The 14,488-nt window shown below is 46.2% G+C and overlaps 1 protein-coding gene across 5 annotated transcripts in view; it reads left to right on the forward strand.

Moving 5' to 3' along the window:
- robo1 (roundabout, axon guidance receptor, homolog 1 (Drosophila)) overlaps positions 1–14,488 on the forward strand; it is a 359,932-nt gene that overhangs the window by 331,579 nt on the left and 13,865 nt on the right. For all 5 annotated transcript variants that reach the window (XM_067993416.1, XM_067993419.1, XM_067993420.1 and 2 more), the window contains one exon: positions 13,964–14,281. In XM_067993416.1, coding sequence (XP_067849517.1) covers positions 13,964–14,281 — 318 coding nt within the window. The remainder of the gene's footprint in view (positions 1–13,963; positions 14,282–14,488) is intronic.

Consider the following 14,488-nt stretch of genomic DNA (forward strand, 5'->3'; position numbering starts at 1 on the left):
GAATTGACAGAGTTGATCCAGATAAATTGGTCCCTGTGGTGAAGGTTTCAAATCCCAGGGAATAACTGTTAAAAATAAGGAAGTCAGGAGTGAGAAGGAATGTCAGATGGGAATATTGCACTCAAAGGAGGTTTGACTTGTGGAGTACCATTGAAGCTGAGTGTATAGCTGGGGTCAAGAGGTAATTGTGTGTGTTTCTCGAGAGAGAAGGGATTAATAAGAAAGAAAAGATAAAAATTTGCATTTATATAGCGCCTTTCATGACCCCAGAGCTCTTTATGGCCAGTGAAGTCATTTTGAAGTGTAGTCACTGTTATAATATAGGAAACGCGGCAGCCAATTTGCGCACAGCAAGATCCCACACACAGCAATGAGATAATGACCAGATAATCTGTTTTAGTCTGTCTGCCTCTCTCTGTTCTTTCTTGTTTCTTTTTATCTGTTTCTCTCTGTTTCTCTTGCTCTTCTATTTCTGTTCTCTCAGTTTTCCTGTTTCTCTGAGTCTCTCTCATGTTTCTCTCTATCTCTTTTTTTCTCTTTCTTTCTATCTCTTTTTGTTTCTGCGGCTCCCCTGTGCACACTCTTTCTTTTATTCTCTTTTCCCCTCTCTATCTCTGTCTGTTGTTTTCTCTCCATTTCGTTCTGTCTCTCTTTCTATATCTCTTTTGTTCTTTTCTGTCTCTGTTCCTCACTCTCTCTCTCTCTCTCTCTCTCTCTGTATCCTCCTTTCTCTGTGTCTGTTTGTTTCTGTCTGTTTTCTCTATTCTTTTCTTTACTGGTTCCTTTATTTCTCTGCTATTCTCTCCCTCTGTTCCTCTCTCTCTGCCTGTCTTTCTATATGCCTGGTTCTTTCTGTCCCTGATTTTACTCTCTATTCCTGTTCTCTCTGTTCCTCTCTATCCTGTGACATAAGAGCATAAGAAATAGGAGTAGGAGTAGGCCATTCGGCCCCTCAAACCTGCTCTGCCATTCAGTAAGATCATGGCTGATCTTTGACCTCAACTCCACTTTCCTGCCCGATCCCCATATCCCTTGATTCCCCTAAAGTCCAAAAATCTATCTATCTCAGTACAAGAACATATACTGACCCTGAGGATTGATTGATAAAATACACTGGAAAGATATTTTGATCTAACAGAATGACTGATGAATGACCACACCTTGCCAATAAAATTATAATTAAAAAAAAACATGTCTTAGAAGAAAGTTACATTTTTTAAAGTAATGTTTCTGTTCCATTGGCAGAGGGAGGGAGAGGGGCCAATTCTCATCAGCAAATTAAAAAGCAGAGAAGTTACGTTAAACTTGTGTAGAACCTTGGTTAGTCCACACTCGGAGTATTGCGCACAGTCCTGGTCTCCATATTACAAACGGATATAAAGGCACTGGAGAAAGTGCAAAAAAGATTTACAAGGATGATGCCAGAACTGAGAGGTTATACCTATCAGGGAAGATTGAACAGGCTGGGGCTCTTTTCTCCAGAAAAGAGAAGACTGAGGGGTGACCTGATAGAGGTCTTTAATATTACAAAGGGGTTTGATAGGGTAGACGTAGAGAAGATGGGGTAAGTCCAAAACCGTGGGCCATAAATATAAGATAGTCACTAATAAATCCAATAGGGAATTCAGGAGAAATTTCTTTACCCAGAGAGTGGTGAGAATGTGGAACTCGCTCCCACAAGGAGTAGTTGAGGTGAATAGTGTAGATACATTTAAGGGGAAGCTGGATAAACACATGAGGGAGAAAGGAATAGAAGGATATGCTGATAGGGTGAGATGAAGTAGGGAGGGAGGAGGCTCGTGTGGAGCACAAACACCGGCATAGACCTGTTGGGCCGAATGGCCTGTGTCTGTGCTGTAAAATTCTATGTAAATACATTAATATCTACATAAAAAATTGCTCGAAGGAGGTGTATAGGAAAAGAGACACCGCACCACTTCAGTTTGTGCGAGCATCAGGTACATAACAGAAGCTCCTGCCTCTCTCCAGCACACGCAAGAGTATCTCAATAACCTTCTGGAGTCAGATCTGACTGCGATATCCCCTTTGGTTCTTTGATTACTGTTTGAATGCCAACACGGGCCAGGTGCACAGCAGCCCAGCCGACATCCGACACAGTACAACGTCAGATAGTGTCGAGAAAAGAATGTAACACTTCAAATTAAGGGGTGAAGATAAGAGTGCCAGGCAAATTATTTTTGTTTGCCAAACAACAAATGAGGTATTGAATTTCATTTTTTCTCTGTCAACTGGTAAGAGATATCAGAGGAAAATGGCATAAACGGGGCTTTAACCATGGATAAGCATCTCTGATATCAATATTTGGTATGGCAATACCAGCTGGTGCCCTCTATCTTTCTTTCTCTGTGTCCTTTAATGTCTCTCTTTTTCCCTCTTTCTGTCTCAGTCTCTGCACTGGTTTCTCTTTCTGTCCCTGTTTATCTGTGTCTTTTTTTCAGTATCTCCATCTGTCTGACTGACTCTGCATGAGTGTCTTTCTCTGTTTGTCTCTTTTTCAGTGAATATCTCTCTCTTTGTACGTCTTTCTGTGTCTGTGTGTCTCTCTATCTGATTCTCTCTGTTCCTCTGTCTCTGTCTCTCTTCCTTCCTCTGTTTTTCTGTATCTCTCTGCAGTTCTCTCTCACCACCTCTCTATTTCTACCATTCTTTGTCCTACTGTCTGTCTGTGTGTCTCTGCATCTGTCTTTCTCTGCCTTTGCGTGTGTATTTCCCTGTCTGTCTTTTTCTGTCTCTCTCTTGCTGTCTGTCTCTATTTCTGCCTCTGTATCTGTCTCTCTATCTCTGTACATGTGTCTCTCTCTGTCTCTTTCTGTCTCTCTGTAACTCCATTTCTGTCTATCTCTTTGTAATCATACCTCTGTCCCTTTTTTTTCTCTGTCTCTTTCTCATCACTCCCTCTCTGTCACTCTTGCTGTGTCTCTGTCTCTCACTCTCTCTATCTCTCTTGCTGTGTCTGTGTCTCTCACTCACTCTATCTCTCTCTCTTTCTGTCTCTCTCTCTCGCTCTGTGTCTCTCTCACTCTCTCCTGTCTCTCTGTCTCCCTCTCTGTCTATCTCACTCTTTCTCTCCCTATCTGTCTATCTCACTCTATCTGTCTCACTCTGTCTCTCTTGCTGTGTCTCTGTCCCTCACCCTCTTTTTCTGTCCCTCACTGTCTCTGTCTCTCTCCGCATCTCTCTTTCACTCTCTCTGACCCACCCTCTCTCTCTGTCTCTCTGCGCATCTCTCTCTGTCCCTCTCTGACCCTCACTCTCTCTCTTGCTGTCTGTGTCTCTCACTCTCTCAGTCTGCATCCCTCGGTCTCTTGGCAAATTGCTGACACTTTAATGAAATCTGAGATCGGATGATTATCATTGGGAAGGGAATACTTTCTGACCCTTTCCCAGCTCGGTACCTGACAAGATGGTTAAATCCTCAAGTGAAGCTACAATTCAATTCTTTCTAAAAAGCACAGCCCCAGGAGAGCTGTGTAAATGGATTCTGTAGGTTTGATACAGCATAAAACGGTGACACTTCAGGCATTTTAATTGAAGGCTTTTACTAGATATTAGTGTAATATTAGCATTATTCTTCGAAACATTCCAGGGCTGGAGTATGCAGTCACAGATGAGGTCGAACGGTATTGTTATATTATAAGGGGACCCTGAGGTAAAGTTACATAAATATAAGTTACACAAATACAATCTACTCTTAATTTAAAGTTGCTTAATTTAAATTTGTAATTAAGATTTTTTGAGTGACAAATTCCTGTTTTGCTGTGGTACTTACATTGTTTAATTGAAATTATTGGATTATTTATTTTATTTATTGACACCATAATATCAGCGATGGCTCAGCGGGCAGGACTCTCGCCTCTGAGTCAGAAGGTTGTGGGTTTAATCCCCACTCCAGAGACTTGAGCCCATAAACCAAGCTGACACTCCCAGTGCAGTACTGAGGGTTTGCTGCACTGTCAGAGGTGCCGTCTTTCAGATGAGACATTAAACTGGCCTCTCAGGTGGATGTAAAAGTTCCCATGGAACGATTTCAAGTAAGAACAGGGGAGTTCTCCCTGGTGTCTGGGCCAATATTTACCCTCAACCACTATCACTAAAAAACAGATTATCTGGTCATTATCATATTGCTGTTTGTGGGATCTTCCTGTGAGCAAATTGGCTGCTGCATTTCCTTCATTGTAACAGTGACTACACTTCAAAAATACTTCATTGTCTGTGAAGAGCTTTGGCATGTCCTGAGGTCGTGAAAGGCGCTATATAAATGTAAACCATCGAACCCCTTGATTAGATTCCAGTCTGTAACTCACTCCCGGGTATCTGTTATTCTATATATAAACCCCCCGAACCCCTCGATTAGATTCCAGCCTGTAACTCACTCCCGGGTATCTGTTATTCTATATATAAACCCCCCCGAACCCCTTGATTAGATTCCAGCCTGTAACTCACTCCCGGGTATCTGTTATTCTATATATAAACCCCCCGAACCCCTCGATTAGATTCCAGTCTGTAACTCACTCCCGGGTATCTGTTATTCCATATATAAACCGCCCCCCCGAACCCCTCGATTAGATTCCAGCCTGTAACTCACTCCCGGGTATCTGTTATTCTATATATAAACCCCCCGAACCCCTCGATTAGATTCCAGCCTGTAACTCACTCCCGGGTATCTGTTATTCTATATATAAACCCCCCGAACCCCTCGATTAGATTCCAGCCTGTAACTCACTCCCGGGTATCTGTTATTCTATATATAAACCCCCCGAACCCCTCGATTAGATTCCAGCCTGTAACTCACTCCTGGGTATCTGTTCATAGTATCATAGTAGGTACAGCACAAGAGGAGGTCATTCGGTCCATCGTGCCTGTGCTGGCTCTTGAAAGAGCTATCCAATTAGTCCCACTCCCCCGCTCTTTCCACATAACCCTGTAAATATTTTGCCTTCAAGTATTTATCCAATTCCCTTTCGAAAGTTATTATTGAATCTGCTTCCACCGCCCTTTCAGGCAGCGCATTGAAAATCAGAACAACTCGCTGCGTAAAAAATGTTTCCTCATGTCGCCTCTGGCTCTTTTGCCGATCACCTTAAATCTGTGTCCTCTGGTTACTGACCCTCCTGCCACTGGAAACAGTTTCTCCTTATTTACCCTATCAAAACCCCTCATGATTTTGAACACCTCTATCAAATCTCCTCTTAACCTTCTCTGTTCTAAGGAGAACAATCCCAGCTTCTCCAGTCTCTCCACGTAACTGAAATCTCTCATCCCTGGAACCATTCCAGTAAATCTCTTCTATACCCTCTCTAAGGCCTTGACATCCTTCCTAAATTGGAGACAATACTCCAGCTGAGGCTTAACCAGTGTTTTATAAAGGTTTAGCATAACTTCCTTGCTTTTGTACTCTATGCCTCTATTTATAAAGTCCAGGATCCCGTATGCTTTTTTAACAGCCTTCTCAACTTGTCCTGCCATCTTCAATGATTTGTGCACATGCACCCCCAGGTCTCTCTGTTCCTGCACCCCCTTTAAAATTGTACCATTTAGTTTATATTGCCTCTCCTCATTCTTCCTACCAAAATGTATCACTTCACACTTCTCTGTGTTAAATTTCATCTGCCACGTATCTGCCCATTTCACCAGTCTGTCTCTGTCCTCCTGAAGTCTGTTACTATCCTCCACATTGTTTACTACATTTCTGAGTTTCATATCATCTGCAAACTTTGAAATTATACCCTCTATATCCAAATCCAGGTCATTAATATGTATCAAAAAGAGCAGTGGTCCTAATACTGACCCCTGGGGAACACCACTGTACACTTCCCTCCAGTCTGAAAAACAACTGTTCACCACTACTCTCTGCTTTCTGTCCCCGAGCCAATTTTGAATCCAGGCTGCCACTGTCCCTTTAATCCCATGGGCTTTAATTTTGCTAACAAGTTTATTATGTGCTACTTTATCAAATGCCTTTTGAAAGTCCATATACACAACATCAACCGCACTACCTTCATCAACCCTCTCCGTTACTTCATCAAAGAACTCAATCAAATTAGTCAAACACAATTTTCCTTTAACAAATCCGTGCTGACTTTAATTTATTAGCCCATAATTATCCAAGTGCCAATTTATTTTGTCCTGGATTATTGTCTCTATAAGTTTCCCCACCACCAACATTAGGCTGACTGGCCTGTAATTCCCGGGTTTATCCCTCTCTCCTTTTTTGAACAGGGGTGTAATATTTACAATCCTCCAGTCCTCCGGCACCATCCCCATATCTAAGGAGGATTGGAAGATTGTGGCCAGAGCCTCTGCAATTTCCACCCTTACTTCCCTCAGTAACCCAGGATATATCCCATCTGGACCGGGTGATGTTTCTACTTTGAGTGCTGCCAATCTTTTAAGTACCTCCTCTTTATCTATTTTTATCCTCTCCAATATCACGTCCTCCTTTCCTGCTACAATGGCAGCATCCTCTTCTCTAGTGAAGACCGATGCGAAGTATTCATTTAATATCTCACCCATGCCCTCTACCTCCATAAGAAGATCTTTTTTGTCCCTAATCGGCCCCACACTTCCTTTAACTACCCTTTTATTATTTATATGTTTATAAAAGACTTTTGGATTCCCTTTTATGTTAGCCGCTAATCTATTCTCATTCTCTCTCTTTGCTCCTCTTATTCCCTTTTTTAGATCTCCTCTGTACTCTCTCTATTCAGCCTGGTTCTCCACTGTATTATGAACCTTACATTCATCATAAGCCTCCTTTTCCTGTTTCATTTTAATCTCGATATCTTTAGTCATCCAGGGAGCTCTAGCTTTGGATGTCCTTCCTTCCCCCCTCGTAGGAATCTGTCCACTCTGCACCCGAACCAACTCATCCGTGAAGGCCTCCCATTGTTTAATTACTATTTTGCCGACCAATTTTTGATTCCAATCCACCTGGGCAAGATCCCTTTTTAACTCACTGAAATTAGCCCTCCTCCAGTTAAGCATTTTCAAATTTGTTTCTGTGATTCTATATATAAACCCCCCGAACCCCTCGATTAGATTCCAGCCTGTAACTCACTCCCGGGTATCTGTTATTCTATATATAAACCCCCCGAACCCCTCGATTAGATTCCAGCCTGTAACTCACTCCCGGATATCTGTTATTCTATATATAAACCCCCCGAACCCCTCGATTAGATTCCAGCCTGTATCTCACTCCCAGGTATCTGTTATTCTATATATAAACCCCCCGAACCCCTCGATTAGATTCCAGCCTGTAACTCACTCCCGGGTATCTGTTATTCTATATATAAACACCCCCGAACCCCTTGATTAGATTCCAGTCTGTAACTCACTCCCGGGTATCTGTTATTCCATATATAAACCCCCCGAACCCCTCGATTAGATTCCAGCCTGTAACTCACTCCCGGGTATCTGTTATTCTATATATAAACCCCCCGAACCCCTCGATTAGATTCCAGCCTGTAACTCACTCCCGGGTATCTGTTATTCCATATATAAACCCCCCGAACCCCTCGATTAGATTCCAGCCTGTAACTCACTCCCGGGTATCTGTCGTTATCTATATATAAACCCCCCGAACCCCTCGATTAGATTCCAGCCTGTAACTCACTCCCGGGTATCTGTCGTTATCTATATATAAACCCCAGCCCGCATGGACACTGTACCTGTGGCAGGTTATCTGTGGAATTATCCTGGAGCCGGAATCACCAAGTTTTTGGAGTGGACAAGGTAAAATCGAAGGAGTGGGCGGGGGAAATAATGTAAAAAATGTTAAAAGCCAAGATGGTAACGAGAGGCAGGGAGAGTTGGAACCAGGTCCGAGGAAAATTAATGCTAGTCGTTCCCAGATTCAATCGCAAGAGAAGTTGGCCTGTGGGTGTAGGATTGGGTTGAGAGAACTGCAATAATCAAACAGAAGATTAAAATAGATCGGGGGGAGGGGGTGGGGTTTGTGCCTAAACCCCTGATATTAGGAAGTCATTGCCAAGGGTGATGGTGTAATGAAGAAACTGACTCCATGACCGGGGAATGCAATGTGGTTTTGTCTGAGGTAAATTAGATTGAAGAAGAACAGGGTATTTAATTAGAGGTCATTCCATTGGGTCACTGTGGAATCCAGATGTTTTGAATTAAACAGGATGCAGGCATGAAGGCCTCAAACCTTTGCCTTCTTTGATGAATATTAAACGCTTCCAGTGGGATTGCAGAATTATTCCTGAACAGCTCCATTGTTTTCATATTTTTTTTCATTCCGTTAACGCTGTCAGTGCTGTCAGCTTCTCCCCACCTCCACACATGATGGCTCAACGAGTAAATTGCGAAGTCCATTGAGGAACCGAGTCATAAAGAAAGGACTCACATTCATGCAGCGCCTTTCATTTTTGAAGTGTTGTCGTTGTTGTAATGTAGGAAACGCGGCAGCCAATTTGCGCACAGCAAGATCCCACAAACAGCAATGAGAGAAATGACTGAATAATCGATGGTGTTGTTTGTGGGATAAATATTGGCCCAGGTCACCGTGGCGTACTCCCCTGCTCTTAGAATCATAGAATCATAGAAGTTTACAACATGGAAACAGGCCCTTCGGCCCAACATGTCCATGTCGCCCAGTTTATACCACTAAGCTAGTCCCAATTGCCTGCACTTGGCCCATATCCCTCCATACCCATCTTACCCATGTAACTGTCCAAATGCTTTTTAAAAGACAAAATTGTACCCGCCTCTACTACTGCCTCTGGCAGCTCGTTCCAGACACTCACCACCCTTTGAGTGAAAAAATTGCCCCTCTGGACCCTTTTGTATCTCTCCCCTCTCACCTTAAATCTATGCCCCCTCGTTATAGACTCCCCTACCTTTGGGAAAAGATTTTGACTATCGACCTTATCTATGCCCCTCATTATTTTATTGACTTCTATAGACAGGTTACAGCATGGAAGGAGGCGATTTGACCCATCGAGTCCGCGCTGGCTCTATGCAAGAGCAATCCAGCAAGTCCCACTCCTCCGCCCTTTCCCCGTAACCCTGCAAATTTTTTCCCTTCAAGTACTTATCCAGTTACCTTTTGAAGGCCATGATTGAATCTGCCTCCACCACCCCCTCGGGCAGTGCATTCCAGATCCTAACCACTCGCTGTGTAAAAAAGTTTTTTCTCATTTCACCTTTGGTTCTTTTGCCAATCACCTTAAATCTATGTCCTCTGGTTCTTGACCCTTCCACCAATGGGAACAGTTTCTCTCTATCTACTCTGCCTAGACCCTTTGTCTTCTTCGAAATAGTGGCCATGGGATCTTTTACGTCCACCTGAGAGGGTCATCCGAAAGACGGCACCTCTGACAGTGCAGCACTCCCTCAGTGCTGATACTGGACGTGTCGGTCTGGATTATGGGCTCGAGTCTCGAGAGCAGGACTTGAACGCACGACCTTCTGACATACAACCAAAGAAGGCTGCAGGTTCAACCCTCAACCTGTGCTGAGTTGGCTGATCTCAGCAGTATGGGGGGGGGGGTTTTGCTGCACTTTGCCCTCCGCAGCCTTTGGTTAAGGAGGGGGGAATTGTTCCTGAGTGACCCCCTACTGGAAAGTGTGCGCGCATGTGTGTGTGTGTGTGTGTGTGTGTGTGTGTGCGCGCGCGCGTGCGGCGTGTGTGCGTGCGTGTGTGTGCGTGTGTGTGTGTGTGTGTGCGCGCGCGCGTGCGGCGTGTGTGCGTGCGTGTGTGTGCGTGTGTGTGTGCGTGTGTGTGCGTGTGTGTGTGTGTGCGTGTGTGTGTGTGTGTGTGTGTGTGTGTGTGCGTGCGCATGCATGGGCAAAAAGTCAAGAAAGGATCAGGTTCAGCTGTGATGCTCCTCATGGTTGAATGCCCTGCTGACGCTGACTGTCCGGGCTTACACATGAAGAATGGCCACTTGGGTGAAGTATTGGAGGGTGACGGGTGTTTGTGGAACCTACACCCCAGCAAGGAGTCAGCACGTTGAAAGAGTAGGGGGGAGAAAATCAGTGCGTCCCACGAAGTCTTCGCTGGAAGAGGGCGTGGCACTGGAAGACTCTGGCCCAGTGGAACTCGAGTCTCTCACGGCTGCCTTGCCGGGGTTGGAGGGGGAGCGGTAATGAGCGGAGCTGAGGATCCTCAGATGGGAGAACCAGCGATGGGTTTCACCCCACCTTCTGCTCTCTTGTTGTTCAGAGACTCCAGGGGTCAATTCTGACTCCTTTCTCCCAAAGTTAACAGCCTCAGAATGCGGTCAGTAGCCTTACCACCCTTGTTACCACTGGTAACGCGGCCGGCGCTATTTTGAATAGCGGCACCCTTTAATATGGAAATGGGGGCCTTATGACCTGTGACCCGATTGGAACCTGGTCCGTGCTCACTCCGACCGGGTCCAGGAGCCATGGAAAACTGAAGAGGCCACAGCCAACAGCAAGTCTCCAATTAATCTGGGCTTCTGACACCCCGTGACCCCCGCCCCTGAGGCCCCCACCCTCCACGATCCCCCCCACAGGACCCACACCCTCCGGGCCCCCACCCACCCCTGCCGAGACCACCACCCTCAGCAACACCCGGCCCCCAGAACTCACCCCCACCCCAGGACGCCCACCTCCATGATTCCCCTCAACACTTCAATTGCTGGCGGCCGCCTAGGCCTGACCCTGAGGCCTCGGTCCGGCGAGCTGCACTGGGGCTCTTGTTTGGCTCCCCGAAAATCGCCTGTCAGATTTAAATGAGGCCGGAACCTCAAAATCACAGGAGGTGCGGGGAGGAGGGGGGAGCGGGGAGGAGGGGGAACTGGGGGGGAGCGGGGTGAGGGGGTACCGGGGGGGAGCGGGGTGAGGGGGTACCGGGGGGGAGCGGGGCGAGGGGGGTACCGGACAGAGCGGGGTGAGGGGGTACCAGGGGGAGCGGGGTGAGGGGGGTGCAAGGGGTGTTGGGAGAGGGGGGGCTCCCGGGGTGCGGGGGAAATGGGGACCAGGGTATGCGGGGGCGGGTGGGGCGGGGAGAAGGGGGAGAGGGGTTGCAGCGGGGGGCAGGGGTTCAGGAGCGGGGGGGAGCAGGGAGAGGAGGGAGGGAGGTGCGGGGGGAAGGGGGAGTGGGAAGCAGGGGGAGCCTCTTCATCACTCGAACAGGAGGACGACCAAAAGTCAAAATTGACCCCCCCAAAGAGTCAGTTGTCTACCACCTTGGCCAATCAAACATGGTTTGGGGCTTGAGAGGGAATAAGACACAAGGAAAATAAACCTGAACGGCTTAACTTTAGGCCAAGAATGCTATGATGGAGGGCGGGGAGGCATCGTGGGTCGTCCGTAATTGGTGGACTCACTCAGGGAAAGTTGTCAAGAGAACCTTGAAGAATTCTCTGGGGCACATCCTCATTGGTGTAGTGAGAGACCTGAGATATTAGGGCTGGTTCCACTGGAGCAGTGGAGACTAAGAGGAGATTTAATAGAGTTTAAGAAATGATGCAGACATTTGATGAGAGTGAACAGGGAAAAAGATTACTTCCTCTGGTTGGACCAAGGATCCTCAATTTAAAACTCTCACCGAGAGAGTGAGGAGAGAGGTTAGGAGAAATTTCTTTGTGCAGAATGGAATGCTAGGAATGCCTTGCCACAGGGAGTCATTGAGGCAGACACCATCACATCTTTTAAAAGAGCAGATAAACATTTTGAAGATTGAAGAAGGGCTTTAGTTACGTGGATAGACTGGAGAAGCTGGGGTTGTTCTCCTTGGAACAGAGAAGGTTGAGAGGAGATTTGATCGCGGTGTTCAAAATCATGAAGGGTCTCGACAGAGTAGATAGAGAGAAACTGTTCCCATTGGTGGAAGGGTCAAGAACCAGAGGGCATAGATTTAAGGTGATTGGCAAAAGAACCAAAGGTGACATGAGGAAAAACTTTTTTACACAGCGAGTGTTTAGGATCTGGAATGCACTGCCCGAGGGGGTGGTGGAGGCAGATTCAATCATGGCCTTCAAAAGGGAACTGGATAAGTATTTGAAAGGAAAAAATTTGCAGGGCTACAGGGGATAGGGCGGAGGAGTGGGACTAGCTGATTGCTCTTGCAGAGAGCCGGCATGGACTCGATGGGCCAAATAGCCTCATTCCGTGTTGTAACCATTCTATGATTCTAAGATCGAGGGCTATACGGAGAGAGCAGGAATCATGGAATTATACAGCACAGAAGGAGGCCATTCGGCCCATCATGCCTGTGCCGGATATTTGAAAGAGCCATCCAATTAGTTCCACTCCCCCGCTCTTACCCCAGAGCCCTGCAAACTTTTCCTTTTCAAGTATTTATCCAATTCCCTTTTGAAAGTTATTATTGAATCTGCTTCCACCGCCCTTTCAGGCAGCGCATTCCAGATCAGAACAACTCGTTGCGTAAAAAAAATTCTCGTCATCTCCCCTCTGGTTCTTTTGCCAATTGTATATGGACTTTCAAAAGGCATTTGATAAAGTACCACATGATATACTTGCAAGAAAAATTGAAGGATTAAAGGGACAGTGGCAGCAGGGATACAAAATTGGCTCGGGGACAGAAAGCAGAGAGTAGTGATGAACGGTTGTTTTTCAGACTGGAGGGAAGTATACAGTGGTGTTCCCCAGGGGTCAGTATTAGGACCACTGCTCTTTTTGATACATATTAATGACCTGGACTTGGGTATAGAGGGTATAATTTCAAAGTTTGCAGATGACACGTAACTCGGAAATGTAGTAAACAGTGAGGAGGACAGTAACAGACTTCAAGAGGACATAAACAGACTGGTGAAATGGGCAGACACAGGGCAGATGAAATTTAACACAGAGAAGTGTGAAGTGATACATTTTGGTAGGAAGAATGAGGAGAGGCAATATAAACTAAATGGTATAATTTTAAAGGGGGTGCAGGAACAGAGAGACCTGGGGGTGCACATACACAAATCTTTGAAGGTGGCAGGACAAGTTGAGAAGGCTGTTAAAAAGGCATTTGGGATCCTGGGCTTCATTAATTGAGGCACAGAGTACAGAAGCAAGGAAGTTAGGCTAAAACTTTATAAATCACTGGTTAGGCCTCAGCTGGAGTATTGTGTTCAATTCTGGGCACCACACTTTAGGAAGGATGTCAAGGCCTTAGACAGGGTGCAGAGGAGATTCACTAGAATGGTGCCAGGGATGAGGGACTTCAGTTATGTGGAGAGACTGGAGAAGCTGGGATTGTTCTCCTTAGAACTGAGAAGGTTAAGGGGAGATTTAACAGAGGTGTTCAAAATTATGAAGGGTTTTGACAGAGTAAATAAGGAGAAACTGTTTCCAGTGGCAGGAGGGTCGGTAACCAGAGGACACAGATTTAAGGTGATCGGCAAAATAACCAGAGGCGACATGCGGAAACAATTTTTTACTCAGTGAGTTGTTCTGATCTGGAATGCGCTGCCTGAAAGGGCGGTGGAAGCAGATTCAATACTAACTTTCAAAAGGGAATTGGATAAATACTTGAAGAAAAACATTTACAGGGCTATGGGGAAAGATCAGGAGAGTGGGACTAATTGGATGGCAGTTTCAAAAGAGCCAGCAGAGGCACGATGGGTTGAATGGCCTCCTCCAGTGCCATACCTATGACACCATTGGTGGCCGTGCCTTCAGCTGCCTAGAAGTTAAGCTCTGGAATTCCCTCCCTAAACCTCTCCCCCTCTCTACCTCTCTCTCCTCCTTTAAGACGCTCCTTAAAACCTACCTCTTTGACCAAGCTTTGGGTCACCTGTCCTAATATCTTCTTATGTGGCTCAATGTCAAATTTTAGTTTGATAATCGCTCCTGTGAAGCACCCTGGGACGTTTTACTATGTTAAAGGTGCTATATAAATGCAAGTTGTACTTGTCATAGGATTGGCAGCAAGATTATTGCAGGAGTGAGTTCAAAACACGAAAACTTGATTAAAAAATAAATTATTTTTTTGTTTTTGCAACCTTAGAGCTTCCTCCACCCCCGATTCCCCCTCCCGCCATCAAATCCCCCACCCTCCAGGCAAAGACGCACCTGGAAGCCTGGTCGCCCCTGGTACCAAGACCCCACATGGTGGAGCAGAAGGCGGAGCGAGCCGCGGAGAGGAAGAACGGAGGCTACCGAGGAAGGGAGGGCATGGACTCCCGGCACCTCCCGGAAGGCCGCACCAACCCGGCAGAGTGCCGGGACCCCTCGGAATGGCAGAATGAGATCCACGGTGCCAAACAACGCCTGAACAAGGCCGGGAAGCGCGAGAGCTCCCAGGCAAAGACTCGGCTTCACCCAGGTAAGGCCCTGGAGAAACGGCTGCTCTCTGCGTTTCAAGGGAAGGGGCAGATTCCTATCCTGAGGGAGAAAGAAGAATGAAAAAGAACTCGTATTTCTACAGCTCCTTTCACCACCTCACGATGTCCCAAAGCGCTTTACCACCGATAAAGTACTTTTGGAAGTTTTGTCACTGTTGTAATGAAGGAACAGGACTAGGGGAGTATGG

This window comes from Heptranchias perlo, chromosome 11 (assembly GCF_035084215.1).
Source record: "Heptranchias perlo isolate sHepPer1 chromosome 11, sHepPer1.hap1, whole genome shotgun sequence".
In the NCBI taxonomy this organism is placed as follows: domain Eukaryota; kingdom Metazoa; phylum Chordata; class Chondrichthyes; order Hexanchiformes; family Hexanchidae; genus Heptranchias; species Heptranchias perlo.